General features: G+C 35.8%; 1 protein-coding gene across 1 annotated transcript; it reads left to right on the top strand.

The window, feature by feature from the left end:
- Positions 1 to 93: 93 nt before the first annotated feature.
- LOC121382180 (thymidylate synthase-like) lies at positions 94 to 19,407 on the top strand. Its single transcript, XM_041511703.1, has 8 exons — positions 94 to 365; positions 6,705 to 6,832; positions 9,671 to 9,847; positions 10,207 to 10,377; positions 11,641 to 11,741; positions 12,940 to 13,014; positions 16,027 to 16,098; positions 17,892 to 19,407. Exons 1-8 carry the CDS (start codon positions 214 to 216, stop codon positions 18,027 to 18,029), a joined length of 1,014 nt encoding a protein of 337 aa, XP_041367637.1. The 5' UTR covers positions 94 to 213; the 3' UTR covers positions 18,030 to 19,407.
- The last annotated feature ends 2,744 nt before the right edge of the window (positions 19,408 to 22,151 follow it).

Below are 22,151 nucleotides of genomic sequence, written 5' to 3'. Positions count from 1 at the left end.
AATAACATATTAACAGAGTTATTTTTAAATGAAGATATTAAAATGGAAGTATATTTGGAATACCACAACCCGAAATATTTGGCGGGATATCTACGCGGCTTTCCTGCATCCCTTTAAGTTTACGCGGGAGATTTAAGTAAGAAAATCCTCAGTTCAATTCTCCGAAAGTTTTACCTAATTTACGAAGATAATTAATAACGTCAGTTGGTAACTATGGCAGAATTAGTATCGCCGAAAGGATTAAACGGTGATGCTACAAAAACAGAAAAGCAAATCAACGGAAAATTACTGAGTGATGGAAATCACGTAAACCAATCCAGCCGGCTTTGTTTTCTGAAACTTTGCAACGGAACGAGTTCAACAAGGCAAGATTTAAGCTTGTACAATCAGAACCGTTGCTATTTTTCGCGTGCGAAAAGGCGTGTGTGTGTGTAAAGGAAACATTTATTTAGTTAATAATTTAATTAATTATTATTATTAAATCAATAATTTATTTATTGTTATTTATTTATTATAATTAGCCGGTACGGTTATAGAATATGTCCGCCACCTAAGGCTAAATACAACCATTTACTATACACTAAATAACGAATATGTAATTTTCTATAATTTTAACTACTCTGACGATTACTAAAATAAAGCCAATAACTCGAGTTAATTTCCATTTTATTTTATTTTATTTTAGGAACTTTGCGTTATTTTGTGTTTTATTTCAGGAACGGTTAGGGTTTAGTTTGTTTTAGGAATATAGGGTCGAGTGATTTTCTGTTTTACTTTATTTTAATTTAGGAACTTTGTCGGTCGATTGTTAGAGGAGTGTTGATAGCCTACACGGCTACAGAGTGATTATGGTTAGCAAGGGGGGCTGGGGGGTCTGCCCCCCCCCCCCCCCCCCAATAAGTCTTAATGTCCATATTTTTTTATATTATTATTTTTTTTACTAAATAAATTATTTTATTTTCTTTCTTTTTCCTCCGCAAAAAACCATGCCCCACTTTTTTTAAGAATCCCACCAAAAAATCCCTCTTTTTACAGAAGGATTAGTGGCGGACAGATTCTATAACCGCTCCCAGAATTTGGGCACCAATAGGAGAAGCCACGGTGACGTCACATGTTTTGATCACGTGGTACCGCGTGAGCGCTGGTAGGCAAGAAACCAGTTGGCATTAGTAGTAATGAACAATCGAATGTTTTTCCGTCAATTAAATCAGTGTAGACTAGTTTTGATGAATGGTATTTTGTCATGGTAATTTCATACGTTGTTGTTAGATGCACAAGTCACTGTAGTAAGGATTATGAAATTAGTTTCATCAAATACAGTGGAAGCGAAACGTTGAACAGTTAAAGCTGACAACAATCAACTTTGCCCATCCCACAACGGAGATCGTCATTTTATACAAGGTTTGTTGTATGTTATTCATTCGTAATACTAATACACGTCAGTATTTATTGAAATGAAAATTGAAAAGATAATAAAATAAAAAATAATAATAATAAAAGCCCCCACCAAACTGACATGGAAACAAAGTTACCCTGTGAACAGTAGGCCTACCCAGTCAATCGACAAACAACGTTTTATGTAACTTTTTGTTTGTATTGACAGATCCATTATAGTGGGTAAAACAAAAATCTGAATATATTTTATATTGTATTATGCCATAAAATATGTAGGTGGCTGGAGTATTTATATTTTTAATTAAATAACAGGGAGCTGTGTGTGTGTACGTGTGTGTGTGTGTGTGTGTGCAATCAAGCATATATATATTGTTTCATATGAAAATGGTTGTGAAATATTTCCATTTATTAATTATATTATATGTTAATTATAATGTTTTACTTTTTTTATTGAAGAAGTGATCCACAGGTGTATTTGTAATGTGTAAGTTGATTTTTTAATAATAAAATAAAAGGTATAAACATTTCAGGGTGGGATATCAGGTGTATGAAATCATTTGTTTGGGATTAAAAATAAATAAATACTAATAATAAAACTGGATATTGATCCACAAGTTGGTGATAGCCATTATATTTTATTAAAAACATAAATTATGTTACATGCATTTATTATATAAGTTATCTGAATTTGTTTGCAGGAAATAAAGAAAGAAAAGGGGAGCTGATTGTATTTATAAGTATTATTGTCATCAGTGACAGATGTCAATATGTCTTCACAAATACATTTATGTGTATTCAAATATTTCAATAATATTCAATATACACAATATAAAACTTTCATACTTATATATCATAGAAATTTACCAATTTTCTTATTTTTTTCCTAGGTATCAGTGATCCCTGTTTATGGACAAAAAGAGAACCGGCAACTCTTGGATGAAAAATGGGCCTTTCACGATGAATTAAGGGCGTTTAAGTTTTAGGGTGAATTAAGGGATGCTAAGGAGAACACTGGTATCAGATTCAGCGATTCTTTTCTACAGTATCTCATGTTTCTGTGCATAAGAGGGATACCAGAACTTTTTTCACTGACTTTCCAAACTACCATGTGCAATATTATTGGGGCTATTCAGTATGTGATGATGACATTGATAACACACTGACTTTCCAAACTACCATATGCAATATTATTGGGGCTATTCAGTATGTGATGATGACATTGATAACACACTGACTTTCCAAACTACCATATGCAATATGATTGGGGCTATTCAGTATGTGATGATGACATTGATAACACTTGGATTTAATCTTTTTTTACCAGGATCTCGATTTTCTAATAAAAACAGACTTTACAAAATCAATAAAATTATATCGAGAAACAGTAGACAACACATATTTATTATTTTCTTTTTCTATTATCATTATAAACCAATGATCAAATGATATTTGCATTGTGTTAATGTGTGTCTTACATTAAAACATTGTATTGTTACCATTTACAGTAATTTGTTGTTTTAACTGGTTTATTAATCAGGTTGAAAGTGATAGCCTTTGAAACTGTGCCTCTTGTCAAAGGTAACTGACACTGTTTTAGATTTGAAAGGAAGGAATCTTTTATTTAACAATGCACTCAAGTCATTTTAATTACGGATATATAGAGTCGGACATGTTTAGGGATCACACAGATAATATTAGGGAGGAAACCTGCTGCTGTCACATAATGGATTACTCTTTCCGATTAACAATAAGGGATCTTTTATATGCATCAGCCCACAGACAGGATAATAAATAGTGTAGCATTTGTTACACCAGTTGTAGAGCACTGGCTGGAATGAGAAATAGCCCTATAGGACCACCAACAGGAATCAATCCTAGATCGACTGCATATTAAACTATGTCCTGGCCTGCATGGGATTAGGTGATTAAAATATTAATGGCAATTTTTATGTATATATATATAAAAAAATAATGCTACAAAATGTTCTGAAGATGGAACCACAAAGGTGAGGGACCAAGTAACTTTGAGATGTATCCGGTTTAAAAGGCTAAGTTCTGTACTAATATTTAAAAAGGGATGCTGTAGCTAGAGGGAGCAATGTATGTGTGGTCATGGAACATGTATGGAAACTAAATTTAGGTTCCTCCATTTTAATACAATGTGTTAATATGTATCCGATATCAGCAAGTTTAAGGAATAAAAAAGGACTTGATAAAATTAATAGTTTTAAAGTTTTTGTAAAGTTTTCTAATAAGATACTTGCTTAAATTTATTGTTGATGAAAAGCCTTACAAATGAACCAGTAGACAAGTCTGATGTGTTATATATATATATAACTACTGTCTATATATTGTCTACTGGTTGTTCATTTGTAACAAATGTTCATATATATATATATATATATATATATATATGTATGTGTATCTATATGTACATATATATGTATATGTATATATACATATATGCATATATATATATATATATACATATATGCATATATATATATATATATATATATATATATATATATATGGGTTATTTAAAATTGTTAAAAGAAATAATTTCCTTTAACAAAGTGTAGGCCAATTATTTCTTTTAAACAGTTTTAAATAAAAAATATAGGCCTACTCGTTTTATTTTATTATTTTTATTTGTGTGTGCGCGCGCTCGTTTGTAATGCTTTACTTGAAATATGGACCAGACGCTTTAAAAATACATGGACTAAAAATATTTATTCAGGTGAAAAGAAAAAAGAAAAAAAAGGAAGTTTGCTATAGTTTTGAACTCGGTCAATCGTCAAATTGTATGGGTGGAAAGAGTACATGTAGCTATGTAGAATAGCGTTCCCGTGCTACAAGCGGTAATTTAAGCACGTGTTGGCCATTCTTTGCTATTCACGCTACGCTAGTTCGCTTTGTTACTAATGGCCATTATGATAGACTTCTGCCTACCAGATGCGCGCGCATGCTGATACGTGACGTCACTTCCCTAAACACATGGCTTCTCCTATACAATACAATACAATACAATACAATACAATACAATAACTTTATTTCCATGTTCATATATGTATAATAAAAACATAGTCTGGTTGACCAGCAAAAATAAAGTACATAAAATTAAACGCTAACATAAAAAAAACAACTAAACTACAACTCTTGTTTAATAAAGTACATGTAGTGTAACAGGTTCTATTGTCTTTTGTCTGTTCTTCAATATTTGGTTAATTAAAATGAATAAATATTATTAAGTGGCAGGGGGTCTAGTTAGAAGGCTAGTTCGTGCTGTGTCCAAATCTGAGCAGAGTTGTGCGACTGTAATGAGTTGTGTTTTAGGGCAGTTGATGATATAATAAAAAAATTCGTATTTATTTAGTGTTTGGAATATTGGGAATTCTTGTGTGAGTGTAATAAAATATTTTCTCCTGTTCGTTTCTAGCTGTTTGCAGTCCACGAGAAAATGTGCCTCATCTTCCACTGCCTCTTTGCAAAGCTTGCAGAGTCGGTCTTTTCTGAGAATATTGTGATACCTGCCTCTTTCGATTTCGAGGCGGTGTGCACATATTCTAATTTTAGTTACATGTCTTCTTAGGTTACAATTAGGGCAAGTTGATATGGTCGTACTATGTGTTTATAATATAACAGTTTTTCGGAGTCTTTTAATTTTTGTTTAAAGTATTGCCTGTAGTTGTGTTGTAGTTTTTCGGTTACTAGTTTGTTGAGATTTTTCTTGTTTTTTGGTGTAGTGTCAATAGCTGTTACGTCGATGCAGTTTTTCTTAAGCATGTTTGTTGTGTAGTTGTGAAAGCTGTTTTTGTTATTGTTATCAAGTAGCTTGCTGTATTGAGCTGCATCAAGTAGAAGTGTGCATTCTTGAGGTAGATTTTGTAGATGTGCCCAGTAGCTTATAATTTTCTGATTTATTTCATTTATTAGTGGGTATCTGCCTAGTTCACTTTTACATGCAATATTGGTTGTGTTTCTTCCTACCTGTAAGTTGAATTTGCAAAATTTTATATGTACTTTTTCGAATGGTTCCGATTCTAAAATGTCTAGTAGTTTATTAGGGTCATGTATTTTCCTCTTATTATTTATACATTTATAATGTTGGTAAAATTAATGCCAGTGACAGGAAAAGAAGGAAGTGGTTAGGAGACAATTGATAAATAATAATATATAGGGGTGAGTCTTGTCATCATTACAAAACAATTGAGGCAGGGTTACAAAAAATAAAGAGTCTGATCTTACATTATGTAATTGTTGAACGTCTTCATAATTGGACATTTATAAACTTGTCATTTTAAAAAAATTTGACATCTCCTCATATTTAAAAACAATTGAAATAAAAACAAAAGGGCATTGGGTCCTTACATTTCACACTTTTGGTGCAAAAAATATATGCATAGTGTATATCTTATTCCGGTGAATCTTTTGGGGAACATACATATCAAATCAAAATTCACTTGCTTCTTTCAAATTAAAGAGAAACATACAATTCATTATCTGATGCATACAATAAGTAAAATTGCCTCTTTTGTGATATATACCACACGTGGTATATATACCACTCGTGGTGCACTGACGTCAATGAGCACATCGAGGGGGATCGACCCTAGACTGACTACACATCATATGAACACTTTACGACTGGGCTACAGCCAGCCCTAGGCATCAGCAGCATTTCATTATTAGATTACAAGACGTAAACTGAATAATAAGTACATTTTAGAATATACTATATTATACTACTCAAAAGAATTTAAGGGTCAGACGATATTTTAGACATTATTTTCTGAATGTCAATTATATTAGCTAGACCATAATGTCACGCATGGTATTGTTCCATTTTGACAAAAGTGGGTCTAAGCAACCCATAAATGAATTAAAATCCACTGTCATTGACACTGTCGACTAGTTCTAATGGCGAAAACATGCTTACATTTGCACGTAAATTAGGGCGAAAGCGAAAGGTCTGCTAAGTGCCCATAACTTGCTTTTTCACAAAGCGCTTCATTTGCACGCTTTGCATGTGTATTCCATGTTCCCAATGCTGAATTTCCGTATAATTGGAGCTTGCGTTCGTGTACGGTGCACACTCCAAATTCGACAATGGTACGACGTCAACTGACTATCGAAGATCAAGGAAGGGCTATTTATTCCAAATGGTTCTGATGTAAAATTGCTGTAGGCAAGTGCATAATTTCTGTACATGGGTAACAAATTCTGTAACTTCAAGTGCTAGAAACAATTTTTTGTTGTGTTTCTGAACTGAGTTTAAGGGTGACATGATAGGTCTTGCTCTGTTTCAGGTCAGATGAATTCCAATATCTGGAAGCCATTCAACAAATTATCGACCATGGCGTGCGGAAAGGAAACCGAACTGGCACAGACACACTTTCCATATTTGGAATGCAGATGAGATACAATCTGAGACAAAGTGAGAGTTGCTTTGGTGTTCAACCCATTATGTCCACGGATATTAAAGATATCCTAAATTTAATGTTCCAGCAAAAAAAATAGGTTATAAATATAAATTTAGATAATTTGCATGAGCGTTGTACAGATGAAATTAGAGCCCTATTCATGTTCAGATACATTAATGTGGAATAAAAAATAAAAGAAAAGATGTCCTTAAAATTATTGAAAAATTAACTTGTAACTTTTGAATTATTTTCAGGGCTGGCCCTCTGAGAATTGAAAATTTGGGTAAACATGGTTCGTAGCGGTCTTTAAATTCCTTGAACGTCTTTGAATTTGAAAAAAATGATTTTTAGGTCTTTGAAAGTCTTTAAATTGTACTAAAAGTCTCTGGGCTTCTAGATTATGGTAGCCCCCCCCCCCCCAAATCTTAGTGTTTTTGATCCCTTTTTTTCCTCTTTGGGTAACATATTCATTACTACTATTGGTGAAATTGTATTAAAGGTAGGGTCAACTCAAACAAGAGTCTTATGTGTTGGAAAGATGCATACGCGGACCACCAACACATACTGACACTTTAGCAAATGAAAAACGCGTAATTTTAGAGTTAATAAAAAAACATGATTATTCCTGCTAACTGGGGGCAGCCATTTTGTTTCATTTTTATGACGTCCGGTGGGATAGCTTGGGGCGAAGTGACGTCAGCTCCTGACCATCTCCTGTATGTACAGTGTAAACAAAAGCAGTAATTTTCGACAAGGCACCTCTCTTTGATCAACCTGACTTGTAAAACAGCATAAATGACGTAATATTATAATAAACTACTAGTATTTAACTAAATATATTTCAAGTTGCATTAACGGAACAAAATGGGGTTATAGTATTTTTCTCTGTTAAATAATCCAAAGGGAAAATGTACAAAATTAGGCCTATTGATATGCTACATTGGAGCAAAAACGACAACCCACGATACCCAAGTGATAAATTTTCTTTTCTTTGGGACTACGTAATTGGTCAGTTCTGTGGTTTTAGATGGAAAAGTCTACTTAATCAATAGTTTTACAGAACTATTTACAGTAATAAACCATGTCAATTACAATTTTAGGGGCGACAGGTAATATTCCACAATACCGGTATGTATTTTTGTGTCTAGACAGCGTCAATTAATTGGCTCGTCTGGTTACCAATCAAATACACACCTGCCAATCAGGAATCACAGGTAGAAGCAACTAACAGCATAGACCAATTAACTAAGAAAACACTCCGTGTATCATTTCAGTACGTAAGTTAATGCATGGGCAAAACATTGTTAATTGTTTCGACTTGTTGTGTAGCCACTTTGACGATGGTATTTTATTTTGTATTGAAAACTAATATATGTAGTGCTGGATATACTTACTGCTGGCTTACTGGGGTGTGTATTATTACAGAACATTGCAATGTATGACTATTTATCATCCCGCAAAAACCAGGTAGATTTTGTTTCTCTAGTTCTAAGGCTCATTCCTGACATTACGCGGTAAGTATTACGTAAAAAAACCCAGCTCGCCAGAGGGCGTACTCACTCAGATGGTACAAAATGGCTGCGCCCGTTATATATAATAGCCGTCACATTTAACTGTTTTATTAATTAACTATATGATTATACGTGTTGATATTAAGCAATAATGTGCATTATATATCGTTGAATATGCATACCAGGCCAAATGCCTTAATTGTCCTCTCTTTTAAGTAAAATAGGGTTGGTGAATTTTTAATCATGGCTAGTACATTTTTTTAAATCACTGATACCATGGCTAGTGGATTTTGTAAAAACTCTAGAAGCCCTGAGTCTTTAAAAGTCTTTAAATTGTACTAAAAGTCTCTAGACGCCCCGAGTCTTTGAAAGTCTTTAAATTGTACTAAAAGTCTCTAGACGCCCCGAGTCTTTGAAAGTCTGCAAATTGTACTAAACGTCTCTAGAAGCCCCGAGTCTTTGAAAGTCTTCAAATTGTACTAAAAGTCTCTAGAAGCCCCGAGTCTTTGAAAGTCTTCAAATTGTACTAAGTCTCTAGACGCCCCGAGTCTTTGAAAGTCTTCAAATTGTACTAAAAGTCTCTAGACGCCCCGAGTCTTTGAAAGTCTTCAAATTGTACTAAAAGTCTCTAGAAGCCCCGAGTCTTTGAAAGTCTTCAAATTGTACTAAAAGTCTCTAGACGCCCCGAGTCTTTGAAAGTCTTCAAATTGTACTAAAAGTCTCTAGAAGCCCCGAGTCTTTGAAAGTCTTCAAATTGTACTAAAAGTCTCTAGACGCCCCGAGTCTTTGAAAGTCTTCAAATTCTCAAATCATAGCCAAAGCAATGATGATATCTTTTACAGCTGTATGCATTTGATATTTTCCAATTACAAGCTTTAATCAATCATCATGCATGTGAAAAAGCAAAAAAAATTTTGCCGTGGACAGCGATGTAAACATTATATTGTCTTTGACCGCTGTGTAAAAGTCTTTGAAAATGGCAGATACGTCTTTGAATTTGTTTGGTCTTTAAGGCTATGAACCCTGGTAAACCATTTATAGCTTACGCAAAAACAAATTCAGGTAACCCATTGAGATCTTACGTAACCTGTCATGACCATGTAAATGATGTCATAAATTCAATGTCAGGGCTCGAGTTGCCATCGGTGCCATGGTTAAGTTTGAACCCTGCAATGTGCAAATGAAAAATGGGTTACGCAAACTACTGATGCGAGCGACACATGAACGAAACTATTGTTCGCAATTTTCAGACCTGATTTTACATAATTTTCTATTTATTTCTACTGTTTGTTCAGTGTGTAATGTTCACTTAAAATTGACAATAGTTTGGTTCACTTGTAGGTTTTCCACTCTTGACAACAAAGCGTGTGTTCTGGAGAGGGGTTGCTGAAGAGATCCTGTGGTTTATCAGGGGCTCGACGAATTCCAAGGAACTCAGTGACAAAGGAGTCAACATATGGAATGCTAATGGATCAAGAGCTTTCCTAGACAGTCTGGGAATGACCGAACGAGAAGAAGGTAAAATAAATGTCGGGAAGACAGGATTATGAAATTTAAAGGGAGGGAAGGATTGTTTGTCAAGTGTTAAGTATTGTTTACAGTATATATCTTTATTTAATAATAAATATGGGAATTATTTACATTCAGATTGGGAATTTTTTACTCCAGCATTGAGAATAAAGATTGACAAAGCCATTGGGGAATGGTGCCGATTATCAGAGTCTAGAAACATAGCTACAAAATAGCAGTTATCACATGGATTTTTGCCAAATTAAAATAAAATTCATCAGTTCTTAATATCAAATTTGGCGAGTGGCAGAGCTAGCCCTGGCTGTGGTCCTCTTTTACTAAACACTTAATACATGTATACCTTTCAGGTGACTTGGGCCCAGTGTACGGGTTTCAGTGGAGACATTTCGGAGCCGACTACAAAGACATGCACACGGACTACAGTAGACAAGGAATCGACCAGCTCCAGTCTGTCATAGAGAAAATCAAAAACAGTCCTGATGACCGGAGAATCGTTATGTCAGCGTGGAATCCACCAGGTAAGGGAGATAATGGGCCATGTTCTGTATTGCATGAATGAGGTTCATATGGGTCATGTAATTTGCAAATGTCCTGTTCCAGGCCTGCAAAGTCATGTGCAAGTGTTGAGTTCCTGGATGGAAAATTAATGAAAATCAATTTATTAGTCCACTACCGGTCCAACCAGAGGGTACTATATAGGTTTTATTATCTATATACTGTTACAGGTCAAGTTTCACCTTTATGGAGTTATGGCCCTTGAACATGTTTTCCAGAATGTTTTCGGAATGCCTCAAAATATTGAGCTGAAATTTTGTGTATAGATTTACCATATATTGGTACAAATTAAGTTTGACTTTTATGGCGATTTACCCCATTTGTCACAGAATTATGACCCTTGAACTTAAGAGATATGAAAATTTGTTGGGCCTGGTAGAGAACATGTATTGCTTTGGCAGTACCCTCGGAATGTTTGTTTTAATTTTTCTTGTTTAAAATGACACAAGACGGTATTGACAGTGCATAACAAAACACTGAAATGTTATTAATTATGTTTTAGCTTGATGATCATAGAAAATTCCTTAAAAACAAGTCATGGAAAATATATTTACCCAGGCCTCTGAACATCATGAAAATTAGCGTCTCATTTGTGCAAGTTTAGTTTTATGTAATTCATTTTTTATTCACACATTAAATTTAGAACATCACTTGCTTGGTCATGGCGGGTTATGCAAAAATTAAAAAAAATTTTTTTTAATTTGCAGATTTGCACTCCTCTGAGGCCCATTTATGATGAAATGTTTGTTTTATAAATCCGTCATGTTCATTCATTTGTCAGCTGTCTAGAAATCTACACTAATTAGTTCTTCAAAATTGCATCATAGAAATAATTGCGACCTACCCCTCTTTATGAGCGGAACATGGTCCAGTGATAAAGCGTTTGCTTGATGCGCGGTCGGTCTAGGATCAATCCCCGTCATTAGACCCATTGGGCTATTTCTCGCTCCAGCCAGTGCTCCACAACTGGTGTAACATAGGCCGTGGTATGTACTATCCTGTCTGTGGTGCATATAAAAGATCCCTTGCTGCTAATCGAAAAGAGTAGCCTATGAAGTGGCGACAGCGGGTTTCCTCTCAATATCTGTGTGGTCCATAACCTTATATCTGACGCCATATAACCATAAATAAAATGTGTTGAGTGTGTTGTTAAAATAAAACGTTTCCTTCCTTTCTACACTTCTTGATATAATGTAAATTGTGATGTGTCCATCTTGTTTTTTCAGATCTTCCTAAGATGGTTTTGCCTCCCTGTCACTGTTTGGTTCAGTTCTATGTAGCAAATGGAGAACTGTCTTGTCAGCTCTACCAGAGGTCAGCCGACATGGTGAGACATATACAGATGTTTTGGTTTTAGTCCCCTACTGGTCTAACTGAAGGGGACTGTATGTTTAATCTTCGTCCAGGTGGGGGGTTTTCACAATGCCTTCAGCTAAAATTTTGTATATAGCTTTATCATGGGATGGGATGGGAACTCTACTTACGTGTCCATATCCACAGAGGTTCAGGCACGCCTATCCCGGATCTGGCCTCTGACTTCGCCAGTGACCAATTTCAGGGCAGGAAGTAGCTTTATCATGTATTGTTACAAATCAAATTTGACATTTATGGCCATTTACCCATTTATGACAAGAGTTATGGCCCTTGAACTTAAGAAATTTGAAAATCCGGACTTTGTTTTTGCAGTGCCTGATGATATTGAGATGAAATTTTGTATATAGCTTTATCATGTACTCTTACAGATCCAAGTTTACCTTTTATGGCATTTTACCCATTTCCCCAGTTATGGCCCTTGAACTTAAGAGATACGATTTGTTGGGCCCAGTAGGGGACATGTATTGCTTGAGCAGTACTCTACGAATGCTTTTTCTTTATTTACTTAATACTGTTTGTATAAAAACAAACATATGACATACATGTAGATTGGATTTTTTTTGCTATCGTATAGTCAGATATCAGATGATAACATTGTCGTGTATGTTTTCATTTCCAATAAAGACTGTTAATTTTATTAAAATTATTGAAAATCCTATATTAAAATGTCTTTTTAGCTAAAACGAATTTACTCCCATGAATAATGACATAATTTGGAAAATGTTCCGGCTGAAATGTCCCTGTCTGCTGTCTAGTTATTGTTTCAGATAAATGATCCAGAGGGACCTCATGTATGAATAATGATGTTATCCTTGTAAAACTTTCAAATTCAATTTAGAATGTTCAGCAGTGGTAATTTAAGTTTAGAATGTTCAATATTAGTAATTTGTAATACTCTTAGTCTGCTGCATTTTCAGGAAATCAAAATGTTAACTTTTAACAAGTAAAATCCTGTGAAAAGTCTTTTGGCCCTCATTCTTCTGTGAAAAGCTCATACCCCATTACAAGAACCTTTTGTTTTTAATATATCATTTGTGTGTGTGTGTGTGTGTGTTTCCTGTTAGCAGCTCATGTAGGTCATCTGAAAAAATCATTTACATTTTGGACGTTTCTTGGTTATATGATATGTCTTGTTTTAATTTTTATTACAGGGTTTAGGAGTTCCATTCAACATTGCAAGTTATTCTCTCTTAACTTGTATGATTGCACATGTGACTGGCCTCAAGGTATGTTGTCTATCAGTGCATTCCTTCGTAGTTTTTTTAAGAATACTTTTAGTGTAATCCTAGCAGCTACAGCATTTCAGTGGTAGTTGATCAAATTGTCAGTAGTTTTGTTTTAAAAGAATAAATCAGGCTTGAGAATTTACCACGTTTTAGGGGCCACCAGGACCATTTCTGCAATTCGTGCCAATCCGAGGAGATCTAAAAAAAATACCATTAAAGAGCTACTACCAACAGCAATGGTTAGTTTTTCTTCCTCTTGGCTGGCACCAAACGAAGTGGTTTATATAGCAGCATCCCCTGCTCTTGGCTGGCACCGAACGAAGTGGTTTATATAGCAGCATCCCCTACTCTTGGCTGGCACCGAACGAAGTGGTTTATACAGCAGCTTCCCCTGCTCTTGGCTGGCGCCAAACGAAGTAGTTTATATAGCAGCTTCCCCTGCTCTTGGCTGGCACCAAACGAAGTGGTTTATATAGCAGCTTCCCCTGCTCTTGGCTGGCACCAAACGAAGTGGTTTATATAGCAACTTTCCCTGCTCTTGGCTGGCACCAAACGAAGTGGTTTATATAGCAACTTCCCCTGCTCTTGGCTGGCACCAAACGAAGTGGTTTATATAGCAACTTCTTCCCCTGCTCTTGGCTGGCACCAAACGAAGTGGTTTATATAGCAGCTTCGCCTGCTCTTGGCTGGCACCAAACGAAGTGGTTTATATAGCAGCTTCCCCTGCTCTAGGCTGGCACCAAACGAAGTGGTTTCTATAGCAGCTTCCCCTGCTCTTGGCTGGCACCAAACGAAGTGGTTTATATAGCAACTTCCCCTGCTCTTGGCTGGCACCAAACGAAGTGGTTTATATAGCAGCTTTCCCTGCTCGGTCACTTAATTGTAAATAAACTACACAATGTTTTTTTATTACTGATGCATTCCATCCTAGCTAACTAAGGTAAGTCAACTAGGGTTCCAGAAGCAAAGACATGCAGGAAAACCGATACCCAACTATCCAGATAGCCTGAAGACAAACCAAGTAAGCCTACTAAAATCCTATATTTAGGGGGCGGGAATCAAAATTCTTCAAACTAAGTACACCGGCCTCGGTGGCGTCGTGGTTAGGCCATCGGTCAACAGGCTGGTAGGTACTGGGTTCGGATCCCAGTCGAGGCATGGGATTTTTAATCCAGATACAGACTCCAAACCCTGAGTGAGTGCTCCGCAAGGCTCAATGGGTAGGTGTAAACCACTTGCACCGACCAGTGATCCATAACTGGTTCAACAAAGGCCATGGTTTGTGCTATCCTGCATGTGGGAAGCGCAAATAAAAGATCCCTTGCTGCTAATGGGAAGAGTAGCCCATGTAGTGGCGACAGCGGGTTTCCTCTCTCTATATCTGTGTGGTCCTTGACCATATGTCTGACACCATATAACCGTAATTAAAATGTGTTGAGTGCGTCGTTAAATAAAACATTTCTTTCTTTCTGTTCCCTCTCCTCGAATTGTTTGACAATTAGCGCCCCAGTACCGTTGTACTGGCTTTAAAAGGATGAACTGTTATTAAGTAGACTTTGTAAGAAACGCACCACGACCCAGTTATATCAAATATGGATCCTCATTAGTGTGTCGAATTATAATCTGGAACATGTACGTGTGAAACCGTTTACAGATCGACTAGCCATGCGTCGTTCTACAGCGTTGCTATTTCACGCTTAAACGACTAGCTATCTTTTATGTATCTACCTCTTGAGAGAATGTGAACTTTTGCCATTAAGTACAAAAGTCAATCGAATGCTCGTATAAATACAACATTAACACAAAAGTAGGATTCACACACAGACTACACGCTCACTGCATCAGTACACAGGGTGCATTGACTAATGATAGCAATGCACCCGCCCCCATTTAATGGCCCAGCACGTACCGGACAAAAGAATACCGGTTCCGAGTACACAACTGCAATGCACCCGGGGGAAGCTGAACAAAAGAATATTGGCCTCCCCCACCCAAACCCCCATACTTGCTGCTGGTAATAACTTGGTACTTGGTGATGCCTCGACCAGAAGCGGTCAGGCCCTTTATAAGGGCCCTATGGGCAACCTAGGGAGACACCACAGCATCGTAGAGGTCTAAAATTAACGAGCTACTCTCGATTCACTAATATCAAAACCTATATTAGCTCGGCCATTTACCTTTCGACCGACCGTTCAAAATTGCGCCAAATTCCCTCGATCAAAATTGCGCACCCTTTTCTCTTTGGCATTTAACTGCTCCATTCAAATTCCATAGCACCACCACCACCCCCACCCGCCTGCTACCGATTTGATTGGGCTGCTGGTGCTCCCTTGCACCTGCCAGTGCAGGCGGTCCCTCCTCTCCCCTCCCCCCACCTTTCCTGTCTTGGCCGGCTCTTGTGCTCACGACAGGCGTGCACTACAACAGCTTGTTCTGAATGTGCACGTAAAACCCTATGACACGACATGACATGCTCGGTCACTGTAAGCTTCTTCGCAGTTACCCTCTCCTTTCACTCTGACCAGTTCCGATGCCTGAATAAATATACCTTTGAATTTTAAAAATCGTCTGAAAATGAAGTCAATGGAAAAAAGTTATTACAATACTCAGAATAGTGTAAAGTGGTTTACATTGAAGTACATACAGGTATGTTTATATCTGTGTAGGAAATAAATAGTTTTCCAAAGACTGATGGCTTATTATATAAAATAATATACTTGATACCTGTTGCTATCAAGCTTATATCCCTTGTAATAATTTCAGTTTTTACTACCTAAAGTGCCTGACAAATAAAAATTATTTCACAAGACACTCTTATTATCCTATATATATCAATATCCTTTAATGAGTGTCAAGTAAGTTATCAAAGCACATATAATTATTTTATGATATAATGGGAGACTGTCCATGTTTCATGTAAAATTGTTTTGCAAAACATATGTATTTCAGCTGAGCATGTGAATACCTTTGTTGCTGTGACTGATTTAACTCATTTTTGGTTTTCTGTTTCAGCCTGGTGACTTTGTGCATACATTGGGAGATGCACATATTTACGTTAACCACATAGAGCCGTTGAAAGTGCAGGTCAGTGTATTCATGCTCATGTATGCTCATCACTTTATTTGTTTGCATTTATCATAGTTTGACACCCAATAGCTCATGTATTTTTTGTGCTGGGGTGTCGTTAAGCATTCATTCATTCATTTACCATAGTTTGACACCCAATAGCTCATGTATTCTTGCTGGGGTGTCGGTAAGCATTCATTCATTCATTTACCATAGTTTGACACCCAATAGCTGATGTATTTTTCGTGCTGGGGTGTCGTTAAGCATTCATTCATTCATTTACCATAGTTTGACACCCAATAGCTGATGTATTTTTCGTGCTGGGGTGTCGTTAAGCATTCATTCATTCATTTACCATAGTTTGACACCCAATAGCTGATGCATTTTTCCTGCTGGGGTGTCGTTGAGCATTAATTCATTAATTTACCATAGTTTGACACCCAATAGCTGATGTATTTTTCGTGCTGGGGTGTCGTTAAGCATTCATTCATTCATTTACCATAGTTTGACACCCAATAGCTCATGTATTTTTCGTACTGGGGTGTCGTTAAGCATTCATTCATTCATTTACCATAGTTTGACACCTAATAGCTCATGTATTTTTCGTGCTGGAGTATCGTTAAGCATTCATTCATTCATTTACATGTTCGTTAATAATAGATAACTGTTACTGTTAATTACAATTTATATTTTTATAATTTGTTTGTGGGCTTAATAAGATAACAGTCACCGGTAGGACTGGTGATTATATTACTTAACTTGTCAGTCAGACATTTACCATAGTTTGACACCCAATAGCTCATGTATTCTTGCTGGGGTGTCGGTAAGCATTCATTCATTCATTTACCATAGTTTGACACCCAATAGCTGATGTATTTTTCGTGCTGGGGTGTCGTTAAGCATTCATTCATTCATTTACCATAGTTTGACACCCAATAGCTGATGTATTTTTCGTGCTGGGGTGTCGTTAAGCATTCATTCATTCATTTACCATAGTTTGACACCCAATAGCTGATGCATTTTTCCTGCTGGGGTGTCGTTGAGCATTAATTCATTAATTTACCATAGTTTGACACCCAATAGCTGATGTATTTTTCGTGCTGGGGTGTCGTTAAGCATTCATTCATTCATTTACCATAGTTTGACACCCAATAGCTCATGTATTTTTCGTACTGGGGTGTCGTTAAGCATTCATTCATTCATTTACCATAGTTTGACACCTAATAGCTCATGTATTTTTCGTGCTGGAGTATCGTTAAGCATTCATTCATTCATTTACATGTTCGTTAATAATAGATAACTGTTACTGTTAATTACAATTTATATTTTTATAATTTGTTTGTGGGCTTAATAAGATAACAGTCACCGGTAGGACTGGTGATTATATTACTTAACTTGTCAGTCAGACATTTACCATTGTTCGACACCCAATAGTGGATGTATTGTTCATTCTGGGCTGTTGTTAAACATTCATTCATTTTATTGTCAGTCAGAATTTTCACTATTGAGCTAGTACTTTCTGTATCCCTGTAAACGTTAGGGGATCTATTTTATGTATTTATACAACAAGTACAACTGAAGCATAATATTATTCTTTAAAAATAATTTCACACGCACATTGAACAAGAACAGACATTTTTTATGACTGGCTTGATAATTAAATATACACTTCCAATAAACAACGTATAGCAATTAATGTAGTTTGTGTGCAGATTAAAATTATGTTTCATGTTCATTAGTAATTTGATACATGTTAACCAGCTCATAAAAGTTTATTTTTTTAATTTATTTTTCTCTTCCTTTTTTTACAGTTAAAACGTGAGCCAAGACCATTTCCAAAACTGATTATTAAAGGGGAGGTGGACAGCATTGATGATTTCACAATGGACAATTTGGAACTCGTGAAATATAACCCTTACCCAAAAATCAAGATGGATATGGCTGTGTAATCAGCAGATGGTTTTTTGTATAAATCACAAAAATCACTACAAATATAGAGCTCTGTAGATCATCACTTGATTGTGTAATGTGGACAAAAATAATCACAAACATTGTGGTTACAGGGTTTGAGCTGCTGCCAATTTCAAATAAGTGTTTGATTTGGTGATGATATTTAAAAAAAAAAATTATTTGAATATTTTATTTTCATTTTTGGTCACATTTTCACAGTATATATATATTTTTTTATACATACATACACAGATCAAAATTAATATACTGTGAAATAAAACAACAAACCTCTTGCCAACACGTCATTGAACCTCACTCAGTACTAAACACTCAAATTGTTTTATACATGTATATATATGGTAATAAATACTTAAGATACTGTCAGTGGTGGATGACCTAGAGATATTTATTCAAACAACTTATGGTATACACTCCATCTTTTATTAAATTCATTATATTTGATTTTATTGGAATACATTTTTTTTTCTAATGTATAATAAGAACGTATATGATCCATCTTGTTTTTCCTTCTAATTCTGCTAGCATCTCTAATCTTTCAAGTTATTTTACCATCCAACTCCACTCCCAAGTCCTTGTCTGTATATCCACATAATATGATTGTCATTCGTGACATACACCTGCACTCCCTAGTCCTTGTCTATATATCCACATAATATGATTGTCATTCGTGTCATACACCTGCCAACGTTTGTTGTGCACATAAGTTTGATTATTTCAAATAATGATCAGTGGTCACGTGTTGCACTGTTAAGAAGGGGATGCAACCACCTTTTATATTTCCTTGCTACCGACTGTCATTTGCAAATGATAATGATGATGATGACGATGATGATTATGATGATAATAATGATGACTTCGATAAGCATGATGATTATTATATTCATAATCATTTGTCTTATTATTTTATTAATATCTTTTTATCTTCTTCATTTTGCTTTCCTCTTTGGATAGTTGGTAAGTTACGTTCACTTGAGCATTACACATGTGAATTATACTAAGTGCATAACTGTTAATAACTGACAGAAGTACTGACCCTGTCCTAAGTGTAACTAATATATTTATTCTACATTGTGTTAAAGACATATTTGACTTATTATACTCTTGCTGTGTTTTCGTTTTTATTAATGGAAATACATTGTTATAAAGCAGAAACAAACACAGCTTTTTTGATAGAATAATATTCCTAATTTATCAAAATTATTAGCGTTTTTTTAATATTGGACAAATCCCTTTATGGAAGCTTTATTAGGGTTCGTAGCGGTCTATAAATTCCTTGCAAGTGTTTGAATTTGAAAAACAAATGGATTTTTCAGGTCTTTGGAAGTATTTGAATTGTAATAAAAGTCTTCAAAAGTCTTTAAATTCTCGTATTGTGTTCATTCTTTTATTTTACTGTTTATTTTGCTCAATCAACATCAATATTCTGACCGTCTTTCTGCTGTCGTAGCTACATCATAACACAATACTTTTACAGCTGCATGCATTTGATATTTTCCAGTTACAAGGTTTAAACTGTCATGATTCTTGTGGAAAAAAAACACAGTTTCGTGCTATAGACAGCAACGCAAACAAACTGATTTGGTATCTTTATCGCATTCTAATGTTTTTGACCGCTGTGTAAAAATCTTTGAAAGTCTTTGAATGTGTTTGATAATTAAGGCTATGAACCCTGTCTATACATTCATGTTTGTACATGCATTTTAAAATTTTAATTCTTGTAATTTTCTTCTTTTTCTTGCCGCATAATAGATGTGTGAGGTAAGTTGCATTTTTATCAAAATTACTGAAAATGAAGCATTAGAAACCAAGACATCAGCGAACGAATGGGTGTTTTGTGACACCCCATCACAAGCATGTCGGCACTTCGGTGCCAAGTAATAGTGCATTGTGTACTTAAATGTACAATTAAATGTTTAAATATCAGTCTATATAGATGACCAATAGTGGCTTTGTAAAACTAAAGTAGTGTATTCAATTCCTCAATCTACCGGCCTCGGTGGTAGACCATCGGTCTACAGGCTGGTAGGTTTACGACCAAAATAAAATGATACGGTCTCACTGGTGTGGTCAGTGACCTGTCAGAAGCAACAGAGCCGTTGAAGAACACCCCACTCTTATTAAATAAACTTAAAACAGCACAGGACGCCCTCAAGACAAATGTTGACCGTATTAAAAAAAAACAAGTTGATAACGGCTGTCTGAATATACGTCGTCTCGGTGACAAGAAGAGCTTGGGTGTTTCGTCCCTAAAATGAAAAGTGATATTAATAAATTCAAAAGTGAAAGACATTGAACAAAGTGTTGAAAGCATAACAGATTTTATCAAATCAGTCACAACATCAACTACCGATATAAGAAAACGTTTATCAAACATTGAAAAGGACGTTAAAAGCGACACAAAAAAGAAAACTTACTCTGAGGCAACGATCTCGATAACCAAATCACCCCAAAGTCTCAAACACCAATGAACTATACATGGGACCAACCTACACATAATGTCCAGCATTCTGACTGCAAATTACGACGGAGTCGCCTAACCGCACCATTTCAAAAGAAAGAAAGTTAGCCCTGACGATAATGTAGAAACTTTCATCAAGCCTACACAGACTGAGTCAGACATACTCATTTTTCACGACAACAACAGCATTGAAAATTCGCCTGATCCATCTAGACCTAAAGTGACGCCTGCGCTAAACAACGGTACAACACGACGAGAACACGGCGACCGAGATTGGCAAGAACATCGGGGTGTGGATCCCTTCGGACCAATGCTGTGCAACTCTGCCCTTACAAACGGAATTCAGCGGGGTATCAAAACAAAGAATAGCTCGGTTTTACATCGGTGGTATAAACAAGTCATCTTCTGAGACGGGACTACGAAACTTTCTCAGCGACAGAGAGGTCAAAATAACTCATCTTAGATTCTTCAATAGAGAATATAGAAATTCAGCTTCTGCTCAATTAAATGTGTCTGTCGAATATCGCGAAATTATCGAAAATAAAAACTTCTGGCCTAAAGGTGTATATGTTAAACCATGGCTGTCGAAACAAAAGTTTTTCAGCAAATTCAACAACCACTCGGACAATGGTTCAGAAGAATATTAACATTATGTGCTGGAACTGCCGTGGTGTAATGTCAGCCACTCCTTATTTAGTCAACTGCTTAAATAAGTATAACGTTAATATTTGAGGCATTAGTGAGCACCACTTACGGCTTTATAACAGTAACTTCTTAAATACAATAGATAACAATTACTGTGCATTTACAAAGTGTGCCACAGAACGTGACCCCACGCTATACCGCAACGTGAACAAAGGCGGCGTAGCTCCTCTTATTCGTAAAGACGCAATTCATTGCACAAGCTTATTAGAAATAGATAGTGACCGCATAATAGGTGTTGAAGTTGTGCTTAGTGATTCTACAAGTGTTTACGTATTCTGTGTTTATCTCCCCTCTTCCAACTTATCTGACGATTTATTCCGTGAATATTTGAATATGTTGGAGGAGCTTTACATTGTATACAGTTTAATTGGTACTGTAGTGATCATTGGTGATATGAATGTAAAAATAGCAGGACCCAAGTATGTGTTCATAGGAGACAAAAGAAGTCATAATTTCAAAACGTTTATTAGCAAACATAACCTATTACCTATTAACGTCCAGACGTTTTGCAAAGGGTCCGTTTATACATACGAGTCATATGCCGGTGGTCCATCATCGGCAATTGACCACATCTTAGTTCCATGTGACCTAATTCCATTAATTATATATGCTACTTTAGATAATGAATGTTCTCTCTCATTGTCAGACCATAAACCAGTTATATGTTCAATACCAGCCAGTTATTTACCATGCAGTCAATCCAACCAAAAAGGAAAACCATCGTGGGAAAAGGCCAAGAGACTAAACATTATAAGTGACTATACTTTCGCTGTCTCTCATATGTTATGGCCATTAAATATTCCAAAACAGAACGCTACCAAAGCTGAAATTCTTATTTTTTATGAAAAAATTGTTAATATTTTAAAAAGTGCAGCTTTAGAAGTAGTAGCAGGGCCTGTATGGCGTCATGACCTTGACCTTGGTATGAGTCATAGGT

The sequence above is a fragment of the Gigantopelta aegis genome, chromosome 9 (genome assembly GCF_016097555.1).
Source record: "Gigantopelta aegis isolate Gae_Host chromosome 9, Gae_host_genome, whole genome shotgun sequence".
Taxonomy (NCBI): Eukaryota; Metazoa; Mollusca; class Gastropoda; order Neomphalida; family Peltospiridae; genus Gigantopelta; species Gigantopelta aegis.
The sequence above is the reverse complement of the archived record's forward strand: the minus strand, read 5'-3'. Positions and strand labels throughout refer to the sequence as shown.

What these genes read in the sequence shown, in the direction of transcription:
- LOC121382180 (XM_041511703.1), top strand. Translation starts at nt 214, where the DNA reads ATGGCAGAATTAGTATCGCCGAAAGGATTAAACGGTGATGCTACAAAA. An exon ending in GAGATACAATCTGAGACAAA is followed by an intron (nt 6,833 to 9,670) that starts GTGAGAGTTGCT and finishes GTTCACTTGTAG; the next exon opens with GTTTTCCACTCTTGACAACA. An exon ending in CACATGTGACTGGCCTCAAG is followed by an intron (nt 13,015 to 16,026) that starts GTATGTTGTCTA and finishes TTTCTGTTTCAG; the next exon opens with CCTGGTGACTTTGTGCATAC.